The sequence below is a fragment of the Rhinatrema bivittatum genome, chromosome 2 (assembly GCF_901001135.1).
Source record: "Rhinatrema bivittatum chromosome 2, aRhiBiv1.1, whole genome shotgun sequence".
Taxonomy (NCBI): Eukaryota; Metazoa; Chordata; class Amphibia; order Gymnophiona; family Rhinatrematidae; genus Rhinatrema; species Rhinatrema bivittatum.
The window spans coordinates 73,261,331-73,278,270 of record NC_042616.1 but is presented as its reverse complement, the minus strand read 5'-3'; the positions used below and the strand labels follow the sequence as shown (position 1 = coordinate 73,278,270).

General features: G+C 42.4%; 1 protein-coding gene across 3 annotated transcripts in view; it reads left to right on the top strand.

The window, feature by feature from the left end:
• VIPR1 (vasoactive intestinal peptide receptor 1) overlaps nt 1–16,940 on the top strand; it is a 510,641-nt gene that overhangs the window by 347,826 nt on the left and 145,875 nt on the right. For all 3 annotated transcript variants that reach the window (XM_029588347.1, XM_029588346.1, XM_029588348.1), the window contains exon 5: nt 775–872. In XM_029588347.1, the coding sequence (XP_029444207.1) occupies nt 775–872 (98 nt within the window). The remainder of the gene's footprint in view (nt 1–774; nt 873–16,940) is intronic.

Genomic DNA, 16,940 nt, shown 5'->3' with positions numbered 1-16,940 from the left:
TTCTGTAAATAAATATTTCCATAGATTACTTCTCAGTAATGAGATCCATGACCCATAATTCCTTTCTGGTGGAAGAGTTCTGCCTCCTGTAAATTGAAACTTTGAAGGCATTTAAATGTCTCAATCATATATCCCCTATACTGCCTTTCCTGGGTATATACATGTTCAGCCATTATTTTTTCTCCTGATGCTTTAAGGGAAACCGTCATGAATGGTAAGATCTAAATGTAAGAATTACTGCATTTGTTTACTTCTTTTGTGCAGCATTACAGATATGCAAATTCTAAAAAACAAGCTTGGTCAGGCTTGGTCCATCCTATTTTACAAGGTCTTGTTAAGCTACTGTTAAGTCTCTGTTGCTTCAAATTGTGTATTTCTTCTGCTGAAAACACTTGTAAACAAAAGTCAACAATGACCTTGAAATGTTTTAACAAAGATTTCGAACGCATAGGTCATTACTTTTGAAATTAAAAAGCAGTTCAAAAATATGAGGCCTTTTCACATCTCACATCATTTATATATTGAATAATATTTGTTTGACTTCTTTAATGAATATAAAAATCTTATTTCAGATTATAAAAACTGAGAAATGTTATTACTCTAAGAATGAAGTATGGAGAGTGATATTGTACTTTATAAAACTGCAATATGGAGAACTGATAGTCGGTTATATCTGGCATGAAACATTTTTCCTTGTAACATAAATGATTCTGAAAGATATAATAAAGTTCTTAGTGCATATTACAGTTTTTTGTTTTTGTTTTGTTATAACAGACAGCTTTTTATGGCAGTGTGAAAACTGGATACACAATTGGACACAGCCTGTCACTTGTTTCTCTCACTGCAGCTATGATCATCTTATGTCTTTTCAGGTAAGTTTGTTTGCAAATAAAATCTGGGCTTTGAAAGGAAATCAGCAATTCCTTAGTTTAATGACTCTTTGTGTGCATGGCTCTATGGACATGCAACACCATCCATTGGAATATGGCTGCACGTAGAAGTGCAACCCACCCATCCACAGGGATCATCATTTGGTATCTGCAAAGATGGGGAAAAACATTTCTGCAGCCCCAGAACACCAAGATACAATCCAGTGATGAACAGTAAAGCTGTGAGACCCAAGAGGAGACTTGCACTCAACCAGGAAAAATAAAAAAGAGGTCCATATCAAAGTGTTGTTCCAAAAGGAAAGCAGTACTACAAATGCAGAGGGTAAATCAATATGCATCAGATTTCGTTACATACGTTTAAATAGAATTTATTACATTATTTAATCCTTATTGCAGAAAAGTTTACAAAGGAGTGAAAAAGCCACACAGTACAAATAGCATACAAATCTTTCATATTTGACAGCTACACATAATAAGACATGTTTCCAATGCTAAATATAATAGACCAATTCACTAAAATATCATACTTCATATAAGCACATACACCATATATCATCAATCATGCCCCATAAAACAAATGCATATCAGGTAAGGTACAACATCCACATGCACAACAGCCGTACTGAAGTAAATGAAGTCTTTTATTCAATCAATAACATTTTCAGGCAGACTTATGTTATGTATTGAAGCAATAGAACAGTTTATAGTAAAACATTGTGAGTCCCACAACAAGGGTCGTGTTTCGCACTCGCTGCATCAGGAGGGAGATCAAAGAGATCTTCAATAATATCAAAACAGACAAATCTGTAAAATGTCAAATAGATGATAAATAATAGAACCCTGCGGGGGTACATTTTCCATTGCTGTTGTGCCTGTAGATGTTCTACCTTACCTGACACACATTCATTTTATTGGATTTCCCTTTGTTGTGTTGTTGTTGTTCTCCACTTTGCTTGGTGATCAATCATACCCTCACATACACATTCATACAAATATAAAAAAGGCCAAAAAATGAAACCAAAAAGGAAATCCCAAATTAGCTAACAGATTAACGCATCCATGTTGCAAAAATCATTAAACGCATCAACAAGCCTGACGGCGTGCCCTGTCACTCTACAGGCCCGGAAAGCTCCATCATTTGTGATAGTCCTTTTTTATGTTTTTCCTTATAGTGCATTAAAAAAATTACAATATAACTAATTCATAGTGATCATGGCTCAACAGCGGCCATTGTTTCGCATTTAGTTTCCTCAGGAGCCCTGTGATCACTTAAACACTCTGATCTTCCCAATTTCACATTTTTTATATGCAGTTTTCTATAAATAAAAGACATTCTAATGCCAGTGAATGTCTGACAAACTTTTCTTATTAAAATACTTATTTTATTGCTGACCAAATACCGTTAATGTAGGACTTCATTCATCTTCATTTTCATTTTAATGAGATGAATGAAGTCCAAATTAAGGGTAGGACTTCATAGTGAGAGGGCACGCTCTCAGGCTTGCTGATGCATTTAATGATTTTTGTAAGACAGATGCGTTAATCTGTTGGCTGATTTGGGATTTCCATTTTGGTATTCACTATTGGTGTTGGTGGAGATTCTGGGCTCTTTTTTCTATTATTGTCTAAAAATAAAACCACCATAAACCACTCAAAAGAATATATAAAGAGACATCTTCCTCAATATCTTCATATCTTCAAATCTTCATATCCAATGACGTCCCATTACTCAACTATTCAACACCATAGGTGTCCTGATTTATACCACTATATAGGTATCCCGCTACTTGTCTATTCCACACCATAGGCGTTCCTGTCACTACTCTTCTATTCCACATCATAGGTGTCCTAACAAGGTCCCTTGTTTCACTCAATTGGGCTTCTTCAGGGGAATATGTCCATGCAGCAGCTCTAAATAATACAGAATAATATAATAAACCCCTTTCATCAATCACTCCCACATATTCCCTCCTACATATAAAAGAAATGAATATGTTTCACAAATACATATTTCCAATAAACCAAATAAAAGCCACTTACATATACACCCTACTGAAACCAGTGTCTAAATTCCAAAAACTTGCTCCTTTCAGATTTCACTCCATTGGCACTTCACGATGCCTTACTTTATCTAGTTTCCAATTCAGTGATTCATGTGCACCTGAAAATACAGATAACTTTATACAGCCATCACTTACCCTTAAATCAAAACTACTATCAAAAAGAATTATCAAAAAATCTTTAAAAAAATCTTACCAAACGGTTTTCTCACACCCAGTTCATTATATTTCACCAACCTTTTATACGCCGTCCTCTGATGTCGCAACCGTCTGTACACACACTCCAAAATGACATCAGCACTTCCGCTTGTCTTTACATTAAGTAGGATGATATACCCTGTTTACCAGTGATGTACCTATATGAATTATAGTAGCCATGTACAGGCCAAATTCTGGCAGGCCTCCAACGCTATTACAGCAAGAGAGAGAAGGAATTTTACTCATGTGAACTTTAAAGTGCATTGCATCTGTGGAAACAAGAGGCCTTGTCTTGATACACTGAAAAATGCCCTATCAGATGTTTGTTTATTTATTATTTTTATATACCAACATTTGATCTGAGATATCACAACAGTTTACATTCAGGTACTGTAGGTATTTCCCTATCCCCAGAGGGCTTACAATCTAAGGGGTAGATTTTCAAAGGGGTACGCACGTAGGATACGCTCATACCCCCCGAAAACCTACCCCAAACCCCCCCTGTGTGCGCCGAGCCTATTTCGCATAGGCTCGGCGGCGCGCGCAAGCCCCGGGATGCGCGTAAGTCCCGGGGCTTGCATGGAGAGGCATTGCGGGGGCGTGGCGGGGGCATGCTGGTCATGACGCGGTGTTTCGGGGGCGGCGCCGCGGGCATGGTTTCGGCCCGGGGGCGTGGCCGTGCCCTCCGGAACAGCCCCCGGGTCAGGTGATGGCGCGTAAATCCGGCGTAAATCCGGCGATAAAGGTAGGGGGGGGGTTTAGATAGGGCCGGGGGTGGGTGGGTTAGGTAGCGGAAGGGAGGGGAAGGTGAGGGAAGGGCGAAAGATAGTTCCTTCCTTCTGATTTCGGAGCGGTATCGGAGGGAACGGAGGCAGGCCGCGCGGCTCGGCGTGCGCAGGCTGCCCAAAATTGGCAGCCTTGCGCGCGCCAATCCCGGATTTTAATGGATACGCGCGGCTACGCGTGTATCTATTGAAATCCCGTGTACTCTTGTTCGCGCTCGCGCTAAATTATAAAATCTACCCCTAAGTTTTGTACCTGAGGCAATGGAGGATAAAGTGACTTCCCCAAGGTCACAAGGAGCAACAGCAGAACTCAAACCCTGGTCTCCTGGTTTAAAGCCCACTGCTCTAACCATTGGGCTATTCCTCCTCCCCAGATGTGCCTGTTTGTCAGTTCCTGTGCAAATAAAGAAACAGACAGAAGAGACAATATGACTTAAGATCCTAAGCAAGTGTCAGGGACATTCAAGCAAGCAAGTGAAGACCCCCAGCCTTGGGAGGAAATGGGGGGGGGGGGGAGGCCAGCCTGAGACAATGCTGACTCACAGCTTGGCATATCAACGTGGAAGTTCTCCCCTTGAAGGAATGGGAGGGGTGAAAAGGACCTGCAACATGGCAGGACCTCTCCCGAAATAATGGGGAGTGGGGAAAAGTCCTGCAATGCAGCAAAAGACCCTCCACCCACCATGAGATTATGCATGCGTTTATGCATCTTTATCAGCTGGGAAGTATAAGACAGGAGGGAAAGAGAAAAACAAAAACAAAAAGAAAGAAAGGAAAGGATCCCTGGGAGAGCAACCCTGAAACCAAAAGGGAGCAGGGAGGCAAGCGGAGGAAGAGGAGATACAAACCCTGAATGCAAACCCAAGGGGAAAACCCAGAGAGCGAGAATCTGTGCTGAGGTGTCCCTGGAAGCGAAAGGGGGGGGTCAGAGGCAAACCAGCCCTCTCTGCTGTCAAGAAGGGAAAAGACCAGGTGTGGCCAGGCGATCGGAGAGAGGAGACCCTGGCTCAGGTGTGGAAAGTGACATGGAGTCATAGACAAGGAAGGGTGAGAAGCAGCCCAGACAGCTGGGAAGCTCCAGAGCCAGAAGCTAAGCCTCCTTCCTGCACAGCCTGCCCACTCTGCCAGCACCAAGCCCAGGAAGCAAGCCTCTCCCCTGCCCACATTCTCCAACTTTCCAGCCAGAACCTGCTTCAGAGGTGAACAGAAGTAACATCTGAAGTTGGAATCAGGGATAAGTAAGTTAGCCACAAGTATTAATATCTTAAGCAGGCTAAATTTTATGGTATGTTTTATTTATTTATTTATTTATTTATTTATTTATTTATTAAAATGTGTATACCGGTATTTGATTAGATACCATCATATCGGTTTACAATCAAACAATCGGTTTACAATCAAACAATCACTCGGCTTAAAAGACAGTTTTCATCGGTAATACTTCGTACAATTATCATCTTAATAGCCTAACAAAAGACTCTTCCAAGACAAGACATTTAACAATTTGACCAACTCAACAGTTTACTACTGCTTTTAGCTCTTTCTAATTTATAAATATAAATATTCACCATTTACTGCTACCCTCCTGAAACGCTTGCTGAAATAACCATGTTTTAACTTTTATTTCCACAAAAACAAAATTGGTCAACTGGTCATATAACTTGATCTTCTATAAACTCATACTTTATGTAAAAAACTTAATCCAGTCATTAAATTCCATAAACTTCATGTTGCTACCTGACCATATCCAAAACAGATCATCAATATATTCCAAAAAATGAGATGGATAAATATGTTCATCTTCAAATGCCGCCACATATAGGCAAACTACAGATGGAGCAAGAGTGGATCCCATGGGGATCCTTTTCATTTGTTTATAAAAATTCTCCTGAAATGTAAAATAAAAACATGTAATAGCCACTTCTGCCATTTTCACAATAACCATCTCTCTCTCCTGTGACATCTCCAAACTGCTAAAAGCTTGCTGAATATCAGCCAATTCTTTCTGTTGGGGAATATTTGTACACAGAGAAGTAATATCAGCAGATACTAATATCCAAGATGAATCAATGTACAGTATAACATCTAACTCATTAATAAAATGAGTCGAGTCCTGTATATATGATTTGATATTCTTCACTAACAGTTGTAACAAATAATCAATGAATTTAGCTAAAGGCTCAAATAAAGACTTTATCCCGGATATGATCAGTCTGCCCGGGGGCTTCTCCATTGACTTATGAAACTTGGGAATAACATACATATATGGAGCTGATGGACATAATTGAATCAAAGGCGATAGCAAATGGACATGATTGAATCAAGGCGATAGCAAAAGCCAGAAGAATGCTGGGATGCATAGAGAGAGGAATATTGAGTAAGAAAAGGGAAGTGATTATCCCCTTGTACAGATCCTTGGTGAGGCCACACCTGGAGTACTGTGTTCAGTTCTGGAGACCGTATCTACAAAGAGACAAGGACAAGATGGAAGCGGTACAGAGAAGGGCGACCAGGAAGGTGGAGGGTCTTCATAGGATGACATACGAGGAGAGATTGAAGAATCTAAATATGTACTCCCTGGAGGAAAGGAGGAGCAGGGGTGATATGATTCAGACTTTCAGATACTTGAAAAACTTTAATGATCCAAAGACAACGACAAACCTTTTCCGTCAGAAAAAAATCAGCAGAACCAGAGGTCACGAGCTAAGGCTCCAGGGAGGAAGACTAAGAACCAATGTCAGGAAGTATTTCTTCACGGAAAGGGTGGTGGATGCCTGGAATGCCCTTCCGGAGGAAGTGGTGAAGTCTAAAACTGTGAACGACTTCAAAGGGGCGTGGGATAAACACTGTGGATCCATCAAGTCTAGAGGGCGTGAATAAAGTGGAGGCATTCAAACACTGCACGGAGCGGCAGTAGCCACAGAGGCATTCACGGAGCGGGATGCCAGTGGCCAGTAGTTGGTGTTCCACCTTCATGGAGCGGAAGGATGGAGGGCTGCTATTTCAAAAAATAAATAAATAAATAAAACAAAACAAAAAATAAAAACAGGGGTGGGTAAGAGTATGGGGCAAGGGGGTGGCCTGCTTGTTACAGCGGTTGCTACCCCTAATTGAGCTGGATGTCATTTGGATGCAGATACAGAGCTGCTCTCTAAATTGGGTGGAGGGGAATTAGGGCTGGAGGGTACTGGAAGCCAATAGTAACAGGTGGGAGAGAGAAAAAGGGAAAAAAAATGGATAAAGTGCGTAGCTTGCTGGGCAGACTTGATGGGCCGTTTGGTCTTCTTCTGCCGTCATTTCTATGTTTCTATGTTTCTATGTGTTTCAAATATCTAAATTCTTGAGAAGAAATAGATTTCTCACGTAAAGCCTGTTCCGAAGAATCAGGAATTTGACACCTTTGTGTAGATCATCAGGGTGGATGCCGATGGAACCCCCTAACCCACTGGTGGTGGCGTTTGAAATCTTAGTATTACAAAAATTGACGCAGTTGGAGTCCTGGTGAGCATATGATAGATACAATCTCACCAGGGAGGATTCACTAGCTGATTGAGGGATGATGAGATGGTGAATATTAGAACAGCAGATAAGGGTGGTGAAATTGTATTGCTGGATAATATTAGATATGAACAAGAGGCATTCCGTCAATTAGATGATGTGTTCTATTATAAAAAATTATCTGAGAATCCCATAAGTGAATTACAGGGATATGTTAAGAATATTTTGGAACAGGCTTTACATGAGAAATCTATTTCTTTCAAAGAATTTAGATATTTGATTCAATCATGTCTACCAGCTCCATTTATGTATATTATTCCCAAGATTCATAAGTCAAGTAAAATTTTTTAAAAGCTGGTCATGCTATCTCAAAATATATCATGCCACATGTTGAAGAAATGGCAATGTTATAGGTGCTTAAATCAAGTTATTGATATCTTTGCATGCAGAATATAATTTATGCTTTATAAAAATATCAAAATAAAATATATTTTTTCAGGAAGATATGCATTAGTGGGGTAATTTTCAAATGTACTGCCATGCGTAAAACACTGTTTTTTGTGAAGAAATGAGGCGTTGTAAAGCTGCCCACCCAAGATGTGGGTGTGCACTGGAATTTCCGGAAGTGGGGTTGGGGTGGAGTTTTTACTTGTGCGTAAACTTTTCAATTTTCAAAGTATGCATGTAGGCTTAAGTTACCGAATTTACACAGACCACATTCTGTTTTTTTCCCAGTGCTTTCAACCTGTTTGGATACTGCTCAGATGGTTTCCCTTTGTCTATCATCAGTAAAAACTGGTTTATCAGTTAACAAGCTGCTATTTAACATTGATAAAACCGAGATCATAATTCTTGAAAATACTCAGGCTGCTAACAAAACCAGCCTCCTTTACAGCTGATGGACACCAGATCCCTTAGCATCTAAAGTGAAAAACCTTGGTGTCATTATAGATCACTCACTCTCAATGCATGCTCATGTCAGTGCAGTAACTAAAGCAACCTTTTTTAAGATCAAATTTCTGAAGTATTTAAAACCCCCCTACCTGACTCATTTAACTTCAGAACAGTCCTCCAAGCCCTAGTGTTCACCAGATTCAATTATAGCAACGCAACATACCTTGGTATCCCAGTATGCACTTTGAAACGTCTTCAAGTTGCACAAAATGCGGAGGCTCGTATCCTCACTGGCCAAAATATGACAACATTTTACACGAGCCCTATATGCACTGCATTGGTTACCTATCTGCTGGTGTATACAATTCAAAGTTGCTATGATTATCCATAAACTTCTTGAAAATCCTGAACTATCATGGTCTAGTGCCTTATTAAAAATCTATGTGCCGTCCTGATCACTGCAGTCAAGCAACCCATGGCTCCTTACTATTTCTTAACACAGACAAGCTTGTTTGGCCACAACCATGGAGTGCGCATTCTCTGTGACAGGTGCAGCTCTCTGGAATTCTATTCCCAATTCTTTGAGAACTCTCTCTTGAACAGAGTATTAAGAAATTGTTAAAAACTCATTTATTAAAATTGGCTTTTCAGGTGGATACCAAAGGGTATCCGAACAATGCTGTCATGTAACCTTTCTACTATTGAGATATATTATTCTTTGAATAATATGCTGAGGACCAAACTATTTACTATTGTTTTATGTGTTTTACTAATGAAACATAGAAGCATAGAAATGACGGCAGAAAAGGACCAATGGTCCATCCAGTCTGCCCAGCAAGCTTCTCATATACGGGGGTAACCTGCTGTGCCGTGCAGGTTACCCCCGTATATCAATCAGTTTTGTTTGATGTGCTTCGCTTATGGACTTGGCCATAGAAGGAGCCCTGTGTTTTTTTTATTAATGTCTGAGCATCAGTAACCCAGATGTAAAAAGGTCATGGCTCAGTGTTAGTTATTCCTGAATCCAAATTTCTCTTTCCTTTCATCCCCCACCCTCTCCTTCAAAGCAGAGAGCAATGTTCAGTTGCATCAAAAGCATCAATATTTATTGGTTAAGGGTAGTAAATCTCATGCTTCTATTAAGGGCAGTAATCACTGCTCTGTGCTGTTTACCCCCATGCTCATCAGTTCTGCAGACCATAAAAGTCGGGACACTCTATGGTTGCTGCCTAAATCCAGTTCCCCTTTTCCCCTGCCATTGAAGCAGAGAGCAATGTTGGAGTTGCATCAAAAGTATCAGGGTTTATTTGATTAAGGGTAGAAACTGCTGCACCAGCAAGTTACCCCCATGCGCGCTTTCTTCATTTCCTTTAGGACTTAGCATAGAAGCAGTCCTGTGCTTTTTCCCTTATGTCCACATAATAGTATCCCAGACCATGGGAGTCGTGGCCCTCAGGTGTTTTCTGAATCAAATTCCTCTTATCCTCCTGCTGTTTAAGCGGGGAACAATATTTCAGTTGCCTTAAAAGCATCAAAGCATATTGCTTAATGTATTTTAATTACTTTGAATACTTTTGCTTATAAACCACTTTGAATCTAGTGAATAGGCAGGATAGAAATTTTTTAAAATAAATAAATGGGAAATGTACGCATGCTGGATTATAGGTATATCTTATATAGGTACTTTTAGTGGGAAAATTTCAGAGCGAATGTATGCCCATAAATTCAGTTGGAAAATTGATGTCAGTGGTGGAATGAATTTTCACACAGGTTTTGCATATAAAAATAGCATCTACACATGTGTACATTCCATTTTATAAATTTCGAGAGTAAGTATGTATTTTGCATTTTGCACACACAGATTCCCAGGAAAAAAGATGTGGGCTGAGGCATTCCAGGGCAGGGTTCAGAAGTGTGCATGGTAGTTGCTGTTTTGTAAGAGATATATGTAGATACATTACCAAACTCACTCGTACACTTTTACACTTGCTAATTGGCTTGCACAAGTGAAATCAGACTTGTCTGTTACCTGCAGTTTTTGGGTGGGAGGTCAGGGTTAACTGGTGAAGTCCTTGAAAGTCTAGTCGATCCACAGAAGGATTGTATGAACTGGAGAAGATATCTCCTCAGTGGTGATGACAGATTTTCAAAACGATAAATGTGCATACTTTATAAAATGTCTCACCTCTGCGTATAATCGTGGTTATTACCCGTATATATTATGCATGTGCCCAAAATGTACGCACATATGTTTATAAAACAGAGAAAGTATGCATTTTCTTGCAATGGAAAAAATTGTGCATACTGAACAGCTGTGCATACTTTTGGAACAGAAATATGCAGTAATTTTATAAACTGTGAAGATCCCGCCTCACAGTTTATAAAATGCTAGCATGAATCTCTGCACATGCACTTATGTGTATACCGTAAATGCTCTACTGCTGATAGATTAGAAAGTTAGGCTCCCTACGTATATTTGCTGCCTAACTTACTTGTAATATTACAGAATTTCCTTCCTTATGCTGCATGTGAAAAATAACCAATATGGGTTCAATTTTCAGATTGTCCGCTGTGAAACATTGTCTGTAGGTAATTTTTACCTGTGCATTTTGCACCAGTTTTTCAAAAAGAAAATATGTCTATACTTTCCCTGTAAACCTTGCTGCTTGGTCCAAAAATACCCTAAAACTTTTATACTTATTTTTTGTGAGGGTAGATTTTGAAAGGAAAATGAAACATGTAAAATTGTATATTCCCACCCAAAACATACTCCCACAAATACCTCTGTATGGAACAACTAGATTTAGCAGAGTAAGTTATCTGGTTAAGTCTGAATATTAGAGTCAGCTAACTAGATTCATCAAACTATCGCACGCGATAGGAAGAGGGGCATGTTTTATGTTAATAGCCTATTTATCACAATGGAGTAGGTTTTTAAAGTTATGTGCGAACGTAGATTTCTTCGCGCAACCTGGCGCGAACAAATCTACGCCCAATTTTATAACATGCGCGCGCTACCGCACGCATGTTATAAAATCCAGGGTCGGCGCACGCAGGGGAGTGCACAATTGTACAACCTGCGCGCACCGAGCTGAGCAGCCTGCCTCCGTTTCCTCCGAGGCTGCTCCAAAATCGGAGGGAACTTTTTTTCTTGCCCCCCAGCCCTAACTAACCCCCCCCCCTACCTTTGTTCAGAAAGTTACGCACGCCGGCCGGCTGCTAGCGCGTCATTCCCCGGCCCGGGGGCTGGTTTGGAGGCGTAGGCCATGCCCTGGAATGCCCCCGGGCTGGCACCATGCTCACAGCACCACCCCGGAACGCCCCCGAATACTACGCTACCCCCGACACGCCCCCGATGCCCCCCAAGGAAAGCCCCATGAGTTACGCGCATCACGGGGCTTTTTGCGCGCCGGTGGCCTATGCAACATAGGCCACCGGCGCACAAATTACGCCTACCAGAGGCATGCAGAGGCATGCATACCTACCATGTGTAACTTTCCTATGATCTGTATACTCAGTCTAATAAAGAAACAACACATGTAAAGATGTGCATTCATTAAAAATGAATGGACATTCTGAAATTAATTGGGTCTAACTAGTTTCTTTCTGGGATCCCCGTAACAAATTCAGAGGGACCCCTGAATTAATCGAATATTATTTGTTTCATTTGTTTTTCCCCATGCATTTTAATAGCCAATAAATTCTATAGAGAATAACAGGTGCAATTCAGTCAGTTAGGAATTGTTACAATATAGCTATTAGCAGCCCAGTAAGTCATGTATGCCTTGTCAGACCTTGGCAGGACATGTTGTCAAGGAGACAACATAGTCCAGTGAAGCATAATTGTAAACCAACCTATCAGTACTCTGCAGATCCATGAACATTGATCTTGAAGATTGAGCATGTCTGAAATGTGCTGTGCAAAGTGTGCATTCCTTCTGTAGTCATTGCTATATCTGTCTGCTATTTGACGCCCAGTAGGGGTGTGCATCCGTTTTCCACGTATTTGTAATCCGCAACTTATTTTGTCCTATCTGTTAAATATGTGGGGAGGCGAAACGCATCACGACTCCCCACGTATTTAACAGATTTCTGTTTTATTCGGCCTCCTAAATAAAAATTTAAACCCCCCCACCCTCCTCACCCCCAAGACTTACCAAAACTCCTTGGTGGTCCAGCGGGGGGTCCAGAAGCCATCGCTGCACTCGTTTGCCAGTTTCATCATGGTGCCGATAGCCTGTGTCACAGGGGCTACCGGTGCCATTGGTCAGCCCCTGTCACATGGTCACCGGCGCCATCTTGTGCTCCTACCATGTGACAGGGGCTGACCAATGGCACCGGTAGCCCCTGTGACATAGTATGGGCAAAGATATCGGCGCCATTTTGAGTCCTGGCATCGGACGGCCGGCGTGCAAGAGGTCGCTCCGGGACCCCCGTTGGACCCACAGGGACTTTTGGCCAGCTTGGGGGGGGCCTCCTGACCCCCACAAGACTTTCCAAAAGTCCAGCGGGGGTCCGGGAGCGACCTCCTGCACGCCGGCCGTCCGATGCCAATACTCAAAATGGCGCCGATCGCCTTTGCCCTGAGACTCAAAATGGCGCCGATCGCCTTTGCCCTCACTATCGCCTTTGCGTCTCAAAATGGCGCCGATCGCCTTTGCCCTCACTATGTGTGACATAGTGGCGCCGATCGCCTTTGCCCTGAGACTCAAAATGGTGCCGATCGCCTTTGCCCTCACTATAGCCTTTGCGTCTCAAAATGACGCCGATCGCCTTTGCCCTCACTATGTGTGACATAGTGAGGGCAAAGGCGATCGGTGCCATTTTGAGTATTGGCATCGGATGGCCGGCGTGCAGGAGGTTGCTCCTGGACCCCCGCTGGACTTTTGGCAAGTCTTGTGGGGGTCAGGAGGCCCCCCCAAGCTGGCCAAAAGTCCCTGTGGGTCCAACGGGGGTCCCGGAGCGACCTCCTACATGCCAGCCGTCCGATGCCAGGACTCAAAATGGCGCCGATAGCCTTTGCCCATACTATGTCACAGGGGCTACCGGTGCCATTGGTCAGCCCCTGTCACATGGTAGGAGCACAAGATGGCGCTGGTGACCATGTGACAAGGGCTGACCAATGGCACCGGTAGCCCCTGTGACACAGGCTATCAGCGCCATGAAGAAACCGGCAAACGAGGGTGTGAGAATGCAGGGATGGCTTCTGGACTCCCCGCTGGACCACCAGGGAGTTTTGGTAAGTCTTGGGGGGGTCAGGAGGGTGGGGGGTTGTAGTTAATTTTAATTTTAGCTGGGACACGAATTAACTCGCCGTATTAATGCATCGGGGTGCCATACGGCCGAATGTAATGCATTTGCGCCCCGATGAATCCGAATCACGAATGCAACGAAAACGTTTTGGCTACACATCCCTAATGCCCAGCTGCCAATGCCATACCTCTAGTACCAGCAAAGGGGACTTGCTGCCTCATATCTAACTGCTATACTCCGAATTTCACCAAAAAGGGATTGCTGGTACATGCATCCCTACCATGCTCCTAATACCACCATGGAGGGCTTGCTGGCATATGCATCCCTACCATGCTCCTAATACCACCATGGAGGGCTTGCTGGCACATGCATCCCTACCATGCTCCTAATAGCACCATGGGGGGCTTGCTGGCACATGCATCCCTACCATGCTCCTAATACCACCATGGAGGGCTTGCTGGAACATTCATCCCTACCATGCACCTAATACCACCATGGAGGGCTTGCTGGCACATGCATCCCTACCATGCTCCTAATACCACCATGGAGGGCTTGCTGGCACATGCATCCCTACCATGCTCCTAATACCACCATGGAGGGCTTGCTGGCACATGCATCCCTACCATGCTTCTAATACCACCATGGAGGACTTGCTGGCACATGCATCCCTACCATGCTCCTAATACCACCATGGAGGACTTGCTGGCACATGTCAACCTGCCATAATGTTGGTAGTGCCCTCTTTTGGAGCCTTGGAGTATTTTTCCCACACTAGCTTTATTCTTGGTTTGTTATAGTGGGGTGTTTTTTTCCCCAGAACAAACCTTTGAAAAAATAAAAAAACAGACACAGGTTTCACTACCATGGCACAGCCTCTGTTCGATAGTTCTTCCTTTTATCCAAATCCTCCACAATCTAAGCTTTCTTCTCCCACTCTGATGGATGGTTGATTATACTGGGGTGGTTTGTCAAAAAAGCCCTCATTCAGAAGGAATAAATAGAAGCACAACAGAAAAGTTGCTCAAGATTAACCATTTCAATGTTCTGAATGTGATAACAGAATAGTACGAGACATTTTGTGCAAAACCAGAAAATCAGTAAATGGAACAGCCTGAGGACAGTTAAAGAATATGAGAAAAGGTTTCTACAAAAAGCAATCTTCACCACGCTCCAGGAAACCATTTCGATATCCTGCATGTGATATCCATCTACTTCAGAAAGCCCATTTCACAAGAAAATCAAAATTCCACGCAGCAGCTAGGTTAAGTTCAAGCAGGGGAAGTAAATAAAAGCTTATTTCAGAAAATGATTTTTATCACAGGTCATTTTCTGGTACTGAATCTAACAACTGGCAATGTGCTTCAGCAGAATGACTGTCATCTCCCATGCTATTCTCCCTTGGTGTTGCTATGCCTCTCCGTTCTATACCTTAGGGGTCTTTGTGCTACCCAGCCTTGCATCCATGCCCAGACCTTACATCTTGGAGTTCTCTTTGCCACTATGTCTTGCTGTTGTACCCCAGAGCTTACACCTTGAGTGATTCTTGTCAGTCTGGTGGGCTGCCTTGCACCTCTCATGTTGCTTTGGAGTCTTGAAGTCATTCTTTGTGCTACTTAGCCCTTTTATCAGTGCCTGACTTGAGGATTTTTCTGCTACCTTTTCTGCTTCACTCCCCCTTTATGGTGCCTTAGGATGCTCATACCAATTTGGGTGCCAGATTGTCACTCAAGTTGCCTTCAGAGGTTCATGTCACTGTCCCTGTGGCCCTCTTTTAGAGCCTTAGGGTATTCTTCACAATGTTGCTGCTTTTATCCTCATCTCACTGTGATTTGGAGAACTCCTGCCAATGCTGGTACCCCTTTGCCCCTTTAAGAAGCCATAGGTTATTCATGCCACTTTTAGTGCCACTTTCCACAGTCTTTCTAGGTACTTTGGATTTCTTTCCCCCATCTGATGATTTCTTACCACAAGTTCTAAGACAATTGATTACAAAACACAAATTCTGGAGCCCAATAAAGGCTGTAATGCTTCACCCATTGACTTTAATGGCAAATGAAAAAAGAATCAAATGAAAAAAATTTTTTTTTTCATTTTGAAACTAAAGAAATGAATTGGAGTCAGTCTTTGCTGACTCTAATTCATTTGCTGAATCCAAAAATCACATCCGTTTCCTCCAGTCATATCCGTTTTTTCTGCAAAACGCTGCCTAGTCATAAACTCTAGGGGTGTGCATTCGTTTTGAACTTATATGTAAAACACTACTTTTTTTTTTTTAACTTAAAAAAGTGATGAGGCGAAAACGATCGGATTTCAAACTTATTCAACATAGCTATGTTGAATTCGTTGGAAATCGCGATCGTTGATCCTAAATAAAAATTTAAACCCCTCACTCTCCTTAATCCCCCCCAAGACTTACCAAAACTCCCTGGTGGTCCAGCGGGGAGTCAGGAAGCCATTCCTCTATTCCTTTGCGAGGAGCACGTGATGTCCGCGTCACGTCGGAGTGACGCGGCCATCACGAGGTCCACCGCGGTTCCGCTCCCGGACCCCTCGTTGGACACAAACGGAACTTTTGGCCAGCTTGGGGGGGCCTCCTGACATAGACTCAACTTATGGAATTCTCCATATGTCCATATTGACCGAAACTGACCCCCCTTTTCGACTTATGAACTTATGAACATAAACATTTTGTCTGCACATCCCTAATAAACTCTTATAGGAATAACGTAACATTATTTAGATATGCTGAATACACAAAAAGATAATTAATGCACAGAAAGACATGCTGAATACGCAAAAATAAAAGCTGAATATGCAATCGGTATAACCAATAGGAAGACTGCTTATTAATCAGTTTAAAACTGCTGACGTCGGCTCTCCCCATTGCATATAAAATTGGGACTCATGAAACAGTTCGTTAGGGCTTTGGATCAAGATGGTGAGTACTTCAAGTTCCTGTGTAGCAAATTTCCTGCTCTTTCACATGAGAAGTTGAAAGCTGGCATATTTGATGGCCCACAAATTAGGCTTCTAATCAAAGACAGAGAATTCCTCAATACCATGAGAACCATAGAAAAGGATGCTTGGTCTGCTTTCTCTGACGTGATTACAGACTTTCTTGGCAACTTCAGGGCCGAAAATTATAACCTTTTAGTTCAAAATTTGTTGATTGCTTTTCAAAGACTGGGAGCAAACATGAGTGTCAAATTGCATTTCCTTGATAGCCACCTGAACTACTTCCCCTCAAATCTTGGAGCTATGAGTGAAGAACAAGGAGAACGCTTCCACCAAGACATCAAGACCATGGAACATAGATATCAAGGCAGATGGAACACAAACATGATGGCAGACTACTGCTGATG